Raw genomic sequence first — 16,046 nt, forward strand, 5'->3', positions numbered from 1 at the left:
GCACACACACAGACGGACATCCAGGCACGTCAACCAGCCTCTGGCGAAAAATTCTTACAACGCAAGTGGAACAGAGTTCAACGAGGGGTAAGAACAGCATTGTAAAACTCACAGCACCGCATCCTACTGAAGTGGAACGGTGCCCCGAGCAAGTCTTCCCCTCCTGTTTTGCCCAGACCAGGGCCCGAGATACCTGAGTTTGCCAGCAGCTTGGACGCTGCGCAGCACGCACTGAGTCACAGCCTCTTTTGCTCATTTGTGATGGGGATGCTGTTCCCTGTGCTGTGACTCCTGTAACTCCAGTCCCCAGTTAGGACGATCAAGTGACTCACAGTCTGCATCATCTGCAACTCCAGTGTCATCTCTGATTCTCCACGTTCTCCAACCTACCTATCCACGGCACGCACCTTTTTGTTCTAGGTGAGGGTCCGAGCTTCTTATTTTTCCTCTGGGCTACGATCTGACGTTTGGAAATGCCCCGCTATAGTTGGCATATGCCCCGCCATATGCCTGGGGGCAGTCATGGACTTCGCCCTCATCCATTGGCCAATGCCACGAAGCAGCCCTAGGGAATGCCGCTGGAGAACTCCGGTGAGGCCGAATCGGCGATGGTGCCGATGACACCGATGAACGAAGCGCAATCCTGTCATGAGGATCATCGGCAACCCTTGCTAGGCAATGGCAGCTCATTTAAGAGAAAACCCGGCTACTCAAAGTCGTGGGCGGGGCATCTGAGCCATTTTGCTATCGGCATGTCAATAATTATCGGCAATAGAGAAAGAAAAAAAAAAGAAAAAAAGGGAAGCGAATGCACTTATGCAATTTGACCCTTCAAAACGTGATTGGTATTCCATTCGCCAACATTATGCTAGCCCAAGCTCATCTCATGTAAGCCATATCCCTTTTTTTCTTCTTCTTTTTTCTACTACCCATGCCATTTCATCTAATTCTTCTCTAATCTCACCGCTGGGTTCCTCTCGATGAAGTTCAAATCCACCTTGTGTCCCAACAGCTCGCGAATGTTGGAGATGCCGTACTTGATCATGGTCGGTCTCTCCAAGCTCAAACCCCAACCATACACTCTCATGTCCTTAGGCAAGCCCATGGCCTCAAGCATCTCCGGTCTGAACATACCACTGTTACCAATCTCGACAAGCTTGTTCAAGCCCTTGTGGAAGCTGAAAATCTCCATACTCGGCTCGGTGTAGGGGTTGTACGCTGGCTTGAACTTAATGTCCGTGATGCCCATCTTGTTGAAAAAGATCTCCATGAACTCCATCAAACCGCCCAGCGTCAGACCGTAGTCCGCAATAACACCCTCAACCTGGTGGAACTCGGCCAAATGTGTAGCATCGACACTTTCATTGCGGAACACTCTGTCGATAGAGAAGTACCGGGCTGGGGGAGGCCTGCCGTCCGGACCCTTCTTGGAAGCCAGTTGGTGGAGAATTGCCGTCGAGATGGCCGTTGTATGTGTGCGGAGAACAAGTCTCTGGGCTTCGTCCGCAGCCCAGGGGTAACGGTAACCGATCGAGCCAAACTTGCCGTCCTGATGGACCTGCTTGACGTTCTCCCAGTATGTCTCGTAGTCCTTCTTGTCATCTGCCGACTCAGGACCAGGCTTGTCCGCCACCTTGGGATCTGAGATGTAAAAGGTATCTTGAAGGTCTCTTGCCGGGTGTTGTTGGGGAACGAACAAGGCGTCGAAGTTCCAGAAACCAGACTCAACGAACTTGCTGGTGGGCATCTCCTCGAAACCCATCTCAAAGAAGATTTGGCGGAACTCGTGACGGACCTTATTGAGAGGGTGCAGCGCGCCGGCGTTCTGGTCAGCCCCAAGAGCCTTGAAATTGTACGGCTTGAAATTGGCCGTCTTCCATGAACCAGATGAAATCATGTCAGCCGTAAGGTCGGTCTCTTCCTTCTTGATTTCCAGAGCGAACTCGGGTCCCTTTTGGATCTTGAAGGTGATGACCTTCTGTGTCTTGATGAGCTTGCGCTTCTTCAATTCGGTGATGATTTTAGGGTCGTGAGTGCCCGTCTCCCGGATCTGCTGGAGCTGGGCTTGGGTAACGTCTTGTATCGACTCGGCCTGCGTTCAACTAGTCAGTATTTGCCAAAGCTTTTGTTCTAAGACTCAGACTCACAGTTGCAACCAGCTTGCCGTCGCTGCCCTTCTTAATCCATTTCTCCTTGAAGGCCTTGCCCTGACCGACCTTCGTTACGTTTTTGTCGCCCACGGCAGCCTCAAGCTCCTGCACCGTCAGCCCCTCCATTGCTTTGCGGACAGCCTCAAAGACGCGAGCCTCGTGGCTCCCATGCTCCGCGATTTGCTGGCCCTCTGCTTCAAGAACCGCTTCCTCTCTGTCAATTGAATCGTACTTCACCATGGAACGACTGGCGAGTCGGTCCAACGCAGCCTTGATGTCAACGAATTGGAACTCGGGGAAATGCTCGGCAGACAGGATGGGATCCTTCTTGGACAGAGCAAGAAGGATCTGGGACGTGAGGTCCCCAGAAGGACCGTTGCTCGCCGTCGCCATGGTTATGTGCAATGGTGTCTTGGGAATGTGGCTTGCACGTCGGATTGTAGGTGTTCGGCTCGTTGAGTCAGAGGGGCAATTGTGAATTAGGCGGGAACTGCTGGCAGAAATTTGGCTGGCACAAGTCGAATCGGAGGGGAGTGTGGACCCTGCGCGGGACAGAAGGAGGGGTCCTCGTATCAATGATTATCCTTCTTCCGAAGAAGAAAAGCTATGGCTTGCGCTTGCGCTTAACGAGCCTGTCAGAAGCTGCAGTCAAAGGGGCTGGCCAAGTGTCCGTGCAGCTTCTCTCGTGAGCAGCTTGTCCCTAGGTAGTGGCGTCACTCGCGGCATCCCTGCAGCTGGATTCGGTGTCGCTTATCCACAACTGTCCGCATCAAGTTCCAACGGCTAAGAACATCCTCACACATGTTTCCGTTTTGATCACTAGTATCTTTGCTCGAGCTTACGCAACCCAGATTCCTGGAGCATGAAGCGTCGCTCACCGTCACGTTGCAGGATTCTCCGCCGACACCAATGAGGCCAACGAGCTATGGTCGATGATGCCGGGACAGAGACCCTGCCAGGCCGACCGGTCCCTCTCGAGGATGAACAACAGGATGGCAGAGGAATTCCGGAGCTGTCGCAGCAGCCCGACGATGGGGACACCAGGAGCACTAGGAGGAGGAGGCGGCGGCGGAAGCATCAGAAAATCAACCCAGGCCTAGCAAAGAAATTTGACTTCATGACCCAGTTGCTACGGAACCTGGACGCTCTGGTCTATGCGGAGCTTTGCACTCTATACTACATGGAGTAGGTCTTCTCCATGCCCAGCTCTCGATGCAGATATGCTGACCATTGGCATAGATGTTCCATTCTCCGCTTTGCCGTCCGCGCCTATGGTCAACATCATTGGCTTACACCTAAGCCTGACGACTATCCGCTGACTATGGAGGCGGCACGGTCACAGGTTATTTCGGTATTCGTTCCGAACCTCATCTGTATCCTACTGCACATCTTCACATCGCTACCCACAGCTGGTGAAGCTGCCCGCGGATATCTTCATGGAGGCGTGATTGTGGACTTTATCGGGCAAACACCGCCGACCTCCAGGTTTACGTTTCTCGCGCTCGATTGCATCATACTGGTCATCCAGTGTTTGATGCTGGCTATCCATTCCGAGCGAGAGAAACTGCGCCCTATTGTGCGACCTATACTATTCCGATTACCACCAGCGCTCCAGGAGACAATTGGAATGGCCTCGACTCAAGACCACGATGCTGAGGAACGAGGGGTGCTGACGGGTGCTCCTGGCCTGGAAGCAGAAGACCCCAACAGCGTGGAGCTGCAGCCTCTGCGGCCTAATGGCGAAGGCGAACATGAGCAAGATGCTGAACAAAGCCAATCTTCGCGACGTCGCTCGTCCCTTCATGCAGCTAGTGGAATGCATCTGTTCGATGTTCTCAGTTCGGGAAACGGTATTGTGGGAGAGTTTCACATATCCCATACCATCAGGCATGCCACTACAGACTATTGGGGGGCAGCAGGCCATTCGCTCCAAACGCTAGGCTATACAGCGGCATTGACGAGGCTTTCGGCGATGAGGAGGATGCCCCAGTTAGAACGTAATCAGACGAGTCAGAGATAGCGCGAATGGCAACAAGATGACCATGCAGCGATTCTAGTTTCATTGCCCACCCTGGTATCTTAAGCAATCTTACGACCAACATTACCAACGCCGCTTCCCTTTACCGTAACAAGAATGTCGCCCGAGTCGTCGTCTTCCACATCCCTCAAACCCCAACTGCTCGCGCCAAATGTCCGCAGGTCCCGCGCAAGCCCTACTATTTCTTCTGTGCCGATGACATCCCTTCCTATTCTCAATCTTCCCACGTCTTCGGATCCCATTGCCATCAGTGTCAACACTGTGCTGGCAGATGTTTTGGTGACGCAGCCTCCTTGCGCGATGGTCTCGAGCAACTGGTAGGCGCAGTTCTTGCCAATATCTTCGGGAACGACACCACCCACGGGGGGGGCAACAACGTCGGCGGAGTAGAGCACACCGACAGAGCTTGACTCGGCGACCAAGCTAAGACCAAAACCGATACCTGTCCGTGTCTTCAATTTGTCGGCGGCCGTGACCAGCGGTGCAGTATCGTATTGCGCCGCGATGTGTATGTCCGAAACCAGCGCGTTCAGCACCTCTCTAGCTGAATGGATCATCCGGCTGTTATTAGATGCCGAGACTCCAGTGCAGTATGCTACTCCGCGTATCCTCCTGATCTTTCCGGGGTTGCGGTTGAGGTGAAGGGTTTTCGGAAGTCGGACTTGGCTTGCGAATCTAAGTTCCACGACACCACCGCCTCCTCTGCCACCCTTCCCAGGGCAAGATCGCGAGAGCACTCTCAGCTCGATTCGCGCTGGTGGTATTCCGAAAAGACCAAAAAGAGGCAGGATGGCTGTGCGGAAGGAGTCGACGGAAATGTCACCCGTCTCAGTCGCCGAAGTGATGACGCCTGGACCTGTGAATCGGATATTGACATGGGCCTTCGAGAATGGCGCGAGGAGGCAGATTGGAAGGAGAAAGTAGGTGACACCGCGGGTGTTGTTATGCGGCAAGCTGTGTTCGATGACGTCGCCGTCGGATGCGCCGAATCCAGCCATGGTACCGGTTATCAGGCCAGGATGGTACGTAATTGTCGTACCTGTGTACGAAATCTGCATGGAGCTACCATTGGTAACGGCTTCCAGCAAGCGGAGGAACGAGATCTCATGCGGCGCGAGACCTGGATTTGTCGGCGATGAGCTGCGGATTTTGGAGATGTGCACAGGTCGGCCAGTCAGGGTTGAAATGATCAATCGCTGGGCGAAGGATCTATGCCCGGTGAACCGCAGGTAATCGGGAGCGGAGGCCATTGTGCCGTCGTTTTGCGGTATTGCTAAAGTACTAGACTAAAGAGTGAAGATGAAGGTGGGATCTAGAAAATTATCTTTTTCTGCCTCCGTGTGGCGGCCGGCTTTGCTGCAGACGGCAGGCGGTATGTGATAAATATGGGGCCCAGATAAGATAAACTACATTAACGCGTGCTGTGCGACGCCGCTAGGTGCAAGTGCAATAGCTTTTGGGTTCAGGGTCCATCAAAAAATCTGACTTGTTTCTTTACTAGGAGCTTCTATTGCGCCTGAAGTCACACTCTCCTTGTTCTTCTTCACGTTAACCAACTACGACCTTCCTTATGTCTCGCAGATCCTTATTTCGCGACTTAGCATGTCGAAACACATTCATTTGCCAGTCCTGCCGGTCAACACTTGGGTCCTCGGCCCCGCAATCATGGGCTATACGGCATAGCTCCCGGGTGGCCCAGCTTGGAGCTCGTTCTCGATCCGGCCTTCAGAAAAGAGAGAACATCGGCTCTTCTACGCAACCCCCTCGAGACAATACCGATTCCAATAAGGCAGCTGCTTCGCTTTTAAAGGAGCTGACACAAAAACGAACTGGTGAACCGATCTTGAAGTTCTTCGAAAAGAGCCAAACAGGCAAGATCGAGCAGCTTGGGAGCGAGGATGCGTTCACAGACGCCATGAGCGGAGTGGCTGAGATGGAGGAGGAGCTCAAAGCAAACCTGACGTCTAACATGCGGCGCGTGCTATTCCGACTTCAAGAAGAGGGTAGTTTAGGGGCATTCGGAATCAATGACGTCGAGTCGATCGCGAAGGATTTTGAAGGAAAGCTGGGAGGGGCCAACAACCCCGAGGAGATGATGGCGAAACTAGACGACTACATCAAAGACTTGGAAAGACAGCTTGACGCAGCGGGATTTGACGTCAGCCAGTTCGATGATTCGAACCCTGTAGCGACCATGGATGTCATCGAGGCCACGGCTCGCGAGGACCCCTCGAAACGAAAGAAGCACCCCCCGATTCCGCAGATCCCCGAGAATGTATGGAGCTTCAACCAGCGAAAGCGTATCACACGACTGAACACCCTCCTCTCACGAACGACCAAGGAAATAAGAAGAGGTGAGGGTGTCCATGCGAAAAATATCCAACCGGTGTGGAAGGCGTACAGTGCAGCGCGGCAATCTCTAGCAAAGGCATGGGCGCATGTTCCTCCAGAGGTGTGGAACCTTCTCTGGGAGATACTGTCAGTGAACAAGGAACATAATCCTAGCCGGCTCACTTATGTGTCGCTGCTGGCAAGGGACATGAGTGAGGCGAAGGTAGCCCTGAGCCCACCACAGCAGCTGGTGACTGTGGAAGCCATGTTTCTAGACGGGTGGGAGGCCAAGGCCATCGACAACTGGAAGCGATGTATATCGACCCTCGGTGACAACGGTGCCGAGACATTCCAGGACTTCTGGGAGCTTGGAGCACGTATGTTTTGCCAACAGGGGGATCTGGCTCAAGCAGAGCGTGCGGTTAACAAGTTGCTGGAGCGTCAACTTGACCCACGCATCTTGATGCCTTACATCAGGAGCTGCGCGGCAAATCCTACGAACGAAGCGAGAACGAAGGCATGGGACGCGTACCGGCGTATGAGAGACCTCCTCGGCACATCCATGGGGCTCGAGGACTACGACCAAGTCATTTCCTTCTTTTTGACGACAAGCCAAACGGAGCCGGCACTGCAAGCATTTGTCGACATGATGAGCTCCGGGACAGTGGAGCTGAAGGGACGCCAACGCTTGCCATCCCACATTGGCAATAAGTTTTTCTTTGGCAAGTGGCTGAAGCGACTCATTGGTGCCGGCGACCTAGATGGAGCGTATAGCGTTTTCAACTTCATGCGCTCCAAGGGTGTCGAGGCAGCCGCTATCCAGGTGAATGGGCTCATCGGCGCTTGGCAGAGGTCCGGTGGCGCTGATGATGTGGAAAAGGCGGACAAGCTGGCATGGGACATGATCAACGCCCGCATCGAGTTTGTCCGCAACCGTCGTCGGTTGTCCTCCATGGAAGGGCCGGTTCGCATCGTCGAAGTCTCCAAGATTAGCAAGCTTGGCTCAATACCGAAGGCCACGCTCGAGACGTTCTCTCTGCTTGCCGAAAACTACCGTGTTCGACGCTTACAAGGCGAGATGGACAAGCTCTGGGACGCCTTTAGAGAAGCAGAGATCAGCCCAGACGCGTTCATGATGAACCAGCTGATGGAGTCATACTCTCAGAATGGCAACGTCTCCGAGGCACGAGAGCTCTACCGAACGCTGGTATACGAGCGCCAGGTAAAGCCGGACCCGTACACGTTTATGGCGTTGTGGAAGATGCTGGGCGCGAACAGGCTGCACAACGTCACTGGCGAGGAGCTCGCCAACGAAGTCAGGCTTACGCGCGAGGCCTTTGCGGAAATGGTCCGTTTCTCGTCCGTCTTCGAGGCCGACGGCCTCGACGGCCAGCTCGCGCGGAAGATTCTGCACACGTTCCGCCGGCTCAAGGACAACCTAGGCATCGTCACCGCGCTGCAGGCTTTCAAAGACGTCTTCAAATTCACGCCCCCCGAGGTGCTGGCCCTCGAGATGCTGCTCGAGACCACCAGTCTCGCGTGGGAGACCGCTCAGGCGAGACAGAAACTCCGTCTCGTGAAGCGGAGGATCGACGCTCACATCGAGAATCGGCAGAAACTACTCGGTCGGTCGACGACGCTGGATGAGATGACGCCCAAGCAGCGCGGCGACGAGCTCTCGCATTACATGCAGACGGTGTACATGGAGGAAGTTGGCCCTGTCCCACAGAGCCACATGACAGAGGTGGCTAAAGAAATGGGCGTGTACGATGTATTGGCGGGAAAGGCCTAGAGGCTGCAAGTCCACACTGTATCGATTAGATCTAAATATTGTACAACTATAATGACACCCATCACGACTAAGAAATCTTGTTCTCCGTCCTAACTATGTGACCAGCTGGCCTTCTGTTACCAAAACACTTTGCAGCCATCCTTAACTAATCGTGATCTTCCTCTGTGACGCCGGGGCATCCCCCCATCTCGTCGTCTAGATAAGTAAACTTGCACCAGAAACAGTACCGATGCTCCTTTCTCAGATACTCCACGAGCCGCATCAACTTCTCAGAATCCTCCAGCTCGTTGAACTCGTCCAGCTCGGGATCCTCCTCGTCCAGGTCCTCCGCCGTGACGTAGACTGTGCGCTTCTTGCCCAGCGCCGTGCGGTCGTCCTCGTCCTCCTGGTCATCCTCGTACGTCGGCAGCCGCGAGAGGCTCTGCTCCAGGTCATATCGCATCCGCCGATCCCGTTCCTTCTCCTCCCGGTGCCGCGCCAGACCCCGCCAGAGAACGTTGATGGACTTGAGTGGTCTCGCTGCGGCGCCGGGAGCCGGGTTTCCCACCCCTTCCTTCTTGGTGCCCGCCTCCTCGCCGCCGTTGCCGTGGACAGCGACGACCTGCGAGCCACCCTCGGCATCTTTCTCGTCCGCCATCCTCTCCGCGACCCTCTGTGCCGCAAAGACCTGCGCCTGCACCCTCGCCGCCTCCCTCTCCTGCCTTACCCGGTCCCGGTACTCCAGCGGGTCGACCTTGACCCTCTTGCCCTCCCTGACCTCCTCCTCGATCCGCTCCGCCGCCTCCCGCATCTTGCGCTTCCTCTCGCTCTCCATCCCGATGCCGCCCCTGTCCTCTTTGATCTCGACGGCGATCGGCTCCGTGCGCGCGCCTTCGCCGGCGGCGCCAAGCGCGCCGCCCTTGAAGCCCATCTTGGCCATCATCGCGAGGCCCTTGCTCTTCTTGGCGGCCGCGTCCTCGAGGAGCGACCGCGAGAGGGCCTTGTCGCGCGCTTCCGCCTCCTCGGCCGCGAGCTCCTCCTTGGACTTGACGCGCCCGCGGATCTCGCCCTCGCGCTTGAGACGCTGACGCCGCTGGAGGGAAGTTTCTGGTTGGGTTTTCTTGGCGGCCGGGGGCTCTTCAAAGGTCATGTTCATGTAGTCGTCCTCCTCGTCCGAGGCTGCTGATTGTTTTGGGTCCATGGCTGGCGGGTCTTTTCCTGCGTAGGTGGCGTTTTCCGACGGCTGCCTATTTCTTGTGCCAGGTTCAGTGTGATTTAGGAAAAATGAAGATTGACAGCTTTTAGTTGGGTTGTATGCTATGCAAAGAGTAGGTCCGTATAAGCGTGTTGGAATTGGCGTAGAAAATCAAGGTCCCCCGCCGCAGCTGATATGAATATACCAGCAAATCTCAGGAGGCTATTGTTTGCGCTCGACTAGAGAATGTTGGACTCACAACCAGAGATCAAGGTCTTTGTACTTGTGTATCAGCTGATATCATGGAGAATTATCAACCGGTCTAGTGATTGTGAACTGAAGGCTAACGTTAACAGGACTTGTTGGCGCATCGTGCCTGAGCTCTGGGGCCGAGTGGTGGTGGAACCCCACGTCAGCTGCGGTTGGCTGTGAGGAACACTGTCTGAATCATGGATGCGATGGCGGTTTCTTACGGGTTCACCCCTTGTACCTAGATACGCACCACCCTTCCTGCAGGCGAGCTGTGCTTACAACATGAACTTCAAGTCACTTTAGGGGTGCAATCAAGTTGTTAATTTTGCATGAGCAACAATGTAGAGCTGGACCGGGCGCATCTCTTCATAATTTTCTATAGGATGATCCTCAAATGGGCTCTAAACTCATCCGCACTTATTTATGCTGGTATTGAATACAAAAGGAAATTACCATGCCGAAAAGCACCAAGAAACTTTTCGATACCATACCATAAACACTGCAAGCGCAGGCCATCTAGCGATGTCTGGCCTTCTTCCTGCCCTCCTTTTCCCTCTCGTACGCGTTGGCCTCCCTGCCCTCCTCGTTCTGAATCTCCGCCACGAGCCGCTTGTACTTCTTTTCGTACGCCTCGTCCTTCGCCTTCTTCAAGCGCAGATTCTCGCGGGCCATGAACTGGGCGTCCTTCCTCAGCTCTCTCATGGCGCCCTTGCGCTCCTTCTTGTGCTCTTTCTTTAGCTTGGCCATCTCCGCACGCTCGCGGTCCGGGTCGTAATGCTTGTTTGGGTCGTACGAGTCCTCGAACTTGGGGATGTACGTCTTGATGGCCAACGGACGGTGGTGGTGCAGTTCGAGCGGTCTTCGCGAGAGCTGTGCGATCTTTAGCATCCGTTCCAGCTTGAGCTTGGACTTGTCGAGCTGCTCGCCCAGCGCTTCGGGCAGCTTGGAGCGGCTTGATTTGCTGCCCAAGTGCGCAACGATATCGAATGCGGGCTGAAAGGTCTCGTGGAACGAGGATTTTGCAGCCCAGATGTCAGCTGCAGCGTCGAGGAGTTGAAGAGTCGTGCTGAGCAGAGCAGTCTTCTTGGACTCGGCCTCAGCGCCAGATACCTCCACGATGGCACAGTCAGCCGGCGAAAGCCGTCGGAGTTGTGTCTTCCGCGCATTCGAGACACGAATGCCCGGTGCGGGTTCGTGGATAGGGAAGCCACGGGAGACCTTCGGAACCGCCGAGGGAGCTATCGCGCACAGGGTGTTGAGGGCGAAATTCATGACTTCGGGCACGTATCGCTTCGAGAACTGCTGGTACTGAATCGCCAGAGTCGACAGGTAGATGCCGATGGCGTATTCGCTGAGCGTTTGCGGGATCTTGCCGCCAAGGTAACGGCCGATGGTAAGCATTGCGGGAGTCGCAACTTGGTGGAAATGATCCGACGTCGGGAATGTCGATGCAATCGCGGTCAGCAGCGTCAGGTCTCCATTGTGGACAGCTAGAGGCCGTTGCTGGCTGATCTCCTCCAAGTGAGACCGATACTGGTTTGCAATATCGATTGGGAACATCTTGGCCAAAGAGTGGATGTGTCGAACCAGGCTCTCCAATACTTGGAAAGACGGACTGCTCTCATTGCGAGGGCCGTTACCGACCATGTCCACAAGTGCGCGAGCAAAGTTTCCGAGCTTCTCCTTGTTCTTGCTGTCAAGCTTCGGGTGGTACAAAGCTCGAATGCGTTGGACGATGGTGGGCAGCTTTTCCCTAGGGCATTTCTGCGACAGTGCCAGCAGCTCCTCGAGACTTTGTGGACATGGAAATGTGTAAGGCAGATCGGAGCTATCGACCTCTTGCCCCCCTTTCCCGCCCGCATTCGCAAATAGAGAGCTCTTCGTCTCCTCCTCAGTAAGCAGTCCCTTTGTAAACTCATCGTCCTCGGAATCGTCCCCCTGGTACTCTTCCTCCTCATCCGACTGCTCCTCTTCGCTCTCGATGGGTTCCAGGTCCGACCCGCTGGCAATCAAGTCGTCCTCGATGAGGAAGTCATCCTCGTCATCGAAACCCAGTTCAGTCGCGGTGGGACGAGTTTTGGGTTTGATACCTTTTCCGAGACCAAAATCTTCGTCCTCTTCTTCAGGGACGAACTGGAAAGCAGGCTCTTTGAGGGTCTCATCCTCCATCTCCTCATCTGAAGATTCATCGTCAGAGACTGACTCGCCTCTCATTCTCTTCAAGCGCTTCTCCTCCAGCTCCTTTAGTCTCTTCGATTCCTCCGCCGCCATCTCCTCATCGGTCTTTGTGCGTTCAGTGGGGGCTGCTCGGCGATCCTGCACGAGCTTCTTGAGTCGCAAGTCAAATTCCTTCTCGAAAGTAGACTTGTCAACTCCAGCAATCAATCTGCTTGCCTCCTCTTTCTTCTGCGCATCAGACTTGCCGTGAGACGTCAGGAGAGCGTGGAGATTCGGTAGCTCCTTGTCCAGTTCCATCCGAAGGTCCTCGTCCTCGTCCTTTGCGACTTGGCGTTCGTATTTGTGCATCTTCGACTTCGCAATAACCTCTTCCATTACCTCCTTCTTGGACTTTTTCCGCTCAGGCTCATCGGCAGCTGCTTCGTCGTCATCACCAAGTCCAGCGTTGCGGAGGCGTTTGAGCCTCTTCTTCTCGGTCAAAGAGGAGTCGCTGTCGTCGTCTTCCCCGAGATCGTCTTCTTCGAAATCGTCTGCCATGTCGTCGTGGTGTTCGAAATTGAGAGTTTGGCCCATATGTGTCAACTCGCCGAGCGGCTCGGTCTCTTCAAGGTCGAAGAGTGACGTCTTCTTGTGCGTTCTCTGCTTCTCACGGGCGAAACGTTCGAGCATCTTCTCCTCCTCGGCTAAAGACGGATCGTTTTCACCGAATCGACGATCAAGTATTCCACCGACCTTGTTTCGCTTCTGCATCTCAACCAGCAAAGTCTCTCGGCGCTGTTGCACTCGTTAGCATTGCGTTCTGCAAAGACACAACCGCGCATCCTCACCCTCTGCTCGCCCAAAGACTTGGCCTCGGTCGGACGGCCATGGATGCCCTTTGCCGCGGCCCCAGTCTGAGGCCTGTTGGTTGTGATTTCGAACTTGGGGCCTCGGGGGTTATGCTTGAGGTCGAAGGGGTTAAACTGTTCCCTGATCTGGCTGAGGGCCGCACCTCTCTGCAGGCGCTTGTCGGTTTTGGCCTTTTCATCTTGCGCGAATTGGCGTTTCTGCTTCTTAGACTTTTGAGGACCAACAATTCCTTGCTCCCTAAGGGAAGATTTGAGTCGCTTGAGCTGCGAGCCGGCCATCTTGTCGTGTGTGCCTGGGACTCGATGTTGTGGACGCTGCTGAGAGGAAATAGTGCAGTCGCCTGCCCAAATTTTTTGAGCGGAACGAAGCACAAATGTTTCTTATCTTATCATGGTGGTGGGGATGGCAGGGCGGTGGCGCAAGGCAAAATCAGTTGGCCGTCAATGCTCGAGCTCGATTGTTAGTACGTGTGAGCTGCCCACGCTTTCTGGTGCCAATCCCAAGACTTGCTTTTCCTTAGCCTTACTTCATTCAATGCTCAAAACCCAGTATTTGATCATGGTTCAACACCCTTCGCTTCATCTTCAGACAACATGACTCTGATGTCATTTCTTCGCGATGAGCGCGTCATCCTCGTTGGCATCGGTGCCGCTACGTTCGGCATGATCACTATGATGACCCAGATGCTAACGTATATTCGCGACGACAACGAAGTCAAGATCACGCCGCCGAAGACGCAATACATTACCCAAGAGACCGAGGATGCGCTCGGTCTCGAGACTCTCGACAAGCTGCTATGTCATCCAAACTTCTCCATCCGTGACGTTGCTATCAAGATACTCTGCGATCGCGCTGTCAATGATTCTGACACTGTCCGATATTTGCTCTACGGTATCACGCGGCCAGACTACGACACTCGCATGACGAACCTCCGTGCTCTGGCAACATTGACGGGACAAACTAATGGTAGGCAATGGCGTTCAACTTGATGAGCGGAAGAGCTGACTGACGTCTAGACTTCGCAGAGGGTCTCTCGAAGTTGCACACATGGAGAGCATACACCGCCCTCGTCAGGTCCCTCGAGTTGAGCCTAGCCGACGTGGAACAAACGAAATTGAACGATAAATACTGGGACGAATACTATCTCCGCGATATGGCTGAACGGTTCTGCCTCATGTTCGTCCTCGAGCTTATCACTAAGTACGGCGCAGATATGTTGGTGAAGGCCAAGTTCGTGGAAAAGTGGCTAGCTAAGCAATACTGGGGAGACGATGACGCCGAGCGGCAGGAGAACTTCACCTACTACATGGAACACAAGAACAACCGCATCGTTGATATTGTCACAAGGATCGCGCACACCACGCAGGGAGCAAAGGCAATCCTTGCGTGTAATCTCATTTCCAACAAAGCCAGTCCCAGTGTAAACCCAGATCCAAGTCTTTCTGGCTTCAGCGTTGTGTTGCATTCCACATTGTGCAACGTGGATGGCGAAGATGAGGGACTGCAGGCGGTGGAGCAAATGCCTCGTACGCGGGAGCACTCGGCCGAGGAACAACGTCTTAGGCGCCAACACCGCGAGGCGATGGTGTTTAATGACGGCACGCGACCCATTGGAAGGGAGGATATCATCGAGAGGAGCCACGACTCGCCAAGCTGAACGATCAGTGGCTGTGGCAACAGACGTATTAAGCAGCAGATTGGTTGATCCATGTAGTATCGACTACATGCGCAGCTGTGTTTTGCATCGAAAGTCTGATCAACACGGACGCGCCCGTACAGGACAGGGACGAGAAAGCCTTTAATTGATTTGGCATGATCCGTGGAAGAGCAGTAGAGAACATCTTACAACTAGGTTAACGCCATTCAGCACGTTAATGCCGGCTGGGCGTTGCGCGTTCAAGGCAAGTGGGAAAGGTACGGGTTGATGCACAGGACCCGGAGTCTACTACTATGTAAGCATAACACTGCTTCTGGAGGTAGGAAGTCCGTCCAGTGGTGGCCTAAAGATTAACTTGATTCCATGGAGACACAAGATTGCCATCCCTGACAAGTACTTGTAACAAAGATATGTGATTGGCATAGAAGTTAAATACACTGCTTCTAGTGCCGCTAGTATCGCCAATCATTGCGCGATTCCGTTACGCACCCATCTAAGTAAAGAATTGAGCTGGTGTTCCCGAAGGATGGCAGGCCGAATAGCATCCGTCGATTGGCGAGACTTATTTCGTCTGATATGATAATAAGCTTCACACAGTACACTCCACAGGGGCCAGCCCGTCAGGTACCGACGCGGATGCACACTGGACCCATGGCCCGGGGGGGGGGGGGGGGGGGGGGGGGCGGTACCCAGGGACCATCTCACCTCCCTCTCCCAATAGCTCACTGCCATTCCCGGCCGTGAAATCTACAAACTGGCGAGTTCAAGATGTCTTGTTCCGAAGAGATATCGGCAGTATCACGATTGATCGCCTGGCAAGCATTGGTTTGCTCAGGAAGGAGGGCTCGTACTGTCGTTAAATAAATGCGCTTTCTTACTGGCCGGCTAGCACCTCATCCGGTCTGGGTCCAACCAATGCATCAATACTCAATGGCGTTATCTAAATTTGGGCGGCGTAGACGGACGGCCGGGAGAAGGAAGCCAGAGTAAAATTACTGCTCACCTCCCTCCCCCTCTCAATATTGGACCATGACTGATGCTACGCCACTAGTACACCTTGGAGTTAGACAGTAATTGTCCACCACGGCTCAAGTAAAGATTATCTGATGGTACATTCCAAATAGGAGGGGTCAGCAGGTAGATATCTGGTTCCTTTGCCGCCGATACCAACAACAAAGACAACGAACACGTCGCATGCAGGCAGTCAACCGGAGACGAACGCCCCCACAGCCTCACCCTGTCTTTGCCTGGGGATTGGGCTGGTTTAGACCCGCTATCTGCAGGCAACGGTAACCGGCCACGGCTTGAATGAAGCAACGCGACGACAGCGTCATGGCAACCGTGAGGGTACGAACTCGGGGGGGCAACCAGAGGCTTCCCCTTGACGTTCGAGGTTGCCTCATTCAAATCTGCTGCTGCCAGCATGGGTACGAGGGTCGATGATGGAAGGAGCGGCGCGGATCCCGATGCCATGCCAAATGGTCCAATTGCAGCCCAAGCCTCTTTAAAAGAACATTCGTGACGAAGCAGCTGCGGCTGCAGCACTCACTCTCTTACTCGATCTGGATCCATGTAAACATTGTCGGCTGCTGCGGTACCATAAAGAGGAATGAATGCGATGAATG

General features: G+C 54.3%; 7 protein-coding genes across 7 annotated transcripts; 3 read left to right on the forward strand and 4 right to left on the reverse strand.

Annotated features, from left to right (window-relative positions):
* Positions 1 to 943: 943 nt before the first annotated feature.
* GLRG_01494 (tRNA synthetase class II core domain-containing protein) lies at positions 944 to 2,543 on the reverse strand (the record flags this gene model as incomplete). The annotated part of the gene is made up of 2 exons (XM_008092179.1): positions 944 to 2,092; positions 2,148 to 2,543. 2 exons carry the CDS (start codon positions 2,541 to 2,543, stop codon positions 944 to 946), a joined length of 1,545 nt encoding a protein of 514 aa, XP_008090370.1.
* A 532-nt stretch (positions 2,544 to 3,075) lies between these two features.
* GLRG_01495 (uncharacterized protein) lies at positions 3,076 to 4,151 on the forward strand (the record flags this gene model as incomplete). The annotated part of the gene is made up of 3 exons (XM_008092180.1): positions 3,076 to 3,335; positions 3,390 to 4,013; positions 4,100 to 4,151. 3 exons carry the CDS (start codon positions 3,076 to 3,078, stop codon positions 4,149 to 4,151), a joined length of 936 nt encoding a protein of 311 aa, XP_008090371.1.
* A 78-nt stretch (positions 4,152 to 4,229) lies between these two features.
* Positions 4,230 to 5,438, reverse strand: GLRG_01496 (18S rRNA biogenesis protein RCL1; the record flags this gene model as incomplete). The annotated part of the gene is made up of 1 exon (XM_008092181.1): positions 4,230 to 5,438. One exon carries the CDS (start codon positions 5,436 to 5,438, stop codon positions 4,230 to 4,232), a length of 1,209 nt encoding a protein of 402 aa, XP_008090372.1.
* Positions 5,439 to 6,103: 665 nt separating this feature from the next.
* Positions 6,104 to 8,311, forward strand: GLRG_01497 (pentatricopeptide repeat domain-containing protein; the record flags this gene model as incomplete). The annotated part of the gene is made up of 1 exon (XM_008092182.1): positions 6,104 to 8,311. The coding sequence occupies one exon, from the start codon at positions 6,104 to 6,106 to the stop codon at positions 8,309 to 8,311; it is 2,208 nt and encodes a 735-aa protein (XP_008090373.1).
* A 145-nt stretch (positions 8,312 to 8,456) lies between these two features.
* Positions 8,457 to 9,491, reverse strand: GLRG_01498 (G-patch domain-containing protein; the record flags this gene model as incomplete). Its single annotated transcript, XM_008092183.1, has 1 exon — positions 8,457 to 9,491. One exon carries the CDS (start codon positions 9,489 to 9,491, stop codon positions 8,457 to 8,459), a length of 1,035 nt encoding a protein of 344 aa, XP_008090374.1.
* Positions 9,492 to 10,253: 762 nt separating this feature from the next.
* Positions 10,254 to 13,042, reverse strand: GLRG_01499 (Nop14-like family protein; the record flags this gene model as incomplete). Its single annotated transcript, XM_008092184.1, has 2 exons — positions 10,254 to 12,689; positions 12,743 to 13,042. 2 exons carry the CDS (start codon positions 13,040 to 13,042, stop codon positions 10,254 to 10,256), a joined length of 2,736 nt encoding a protein of 911 aa, XP_008090375.1.
* A 315-nt stretch (positions 13,043 to 13,357) lies between these two features.
* Positions 13,358 to 14,421, forward strand: GLRG_01500 (uncharacterized protein; the record flags this gene model as incomplete). The annotated part of the gene is made up of 2 exons (XM_008092185.1): positions 13,358 to 13,730; positions 13,781 to 14,421. 2 exons carry the CDS (start codon positions 13,358 to 13,360, stop codon positions 14,419 to 14,421), a joined length of 1,014 nt encoding a protein of 337 aa, XP_008090376.1.
* Positions 14,422 to 16,046: the final 1,625 nt, after the last annotated feature.

This window comes from Colletotrichum graminicola (genome assembly GCF_000149035.1).
Source record: "Colletotrichum graminicola M1.001 genomic scaffold supercont1.4, whole genome shotgun sequence".
NCBI classification, from domain to species: Eukaryota; Fungi; Ascomycota; class Sordariomycetes; order Glomerellales; family Glomerellaceae; genus Colletotrichum; species Colletotrichum graminicola.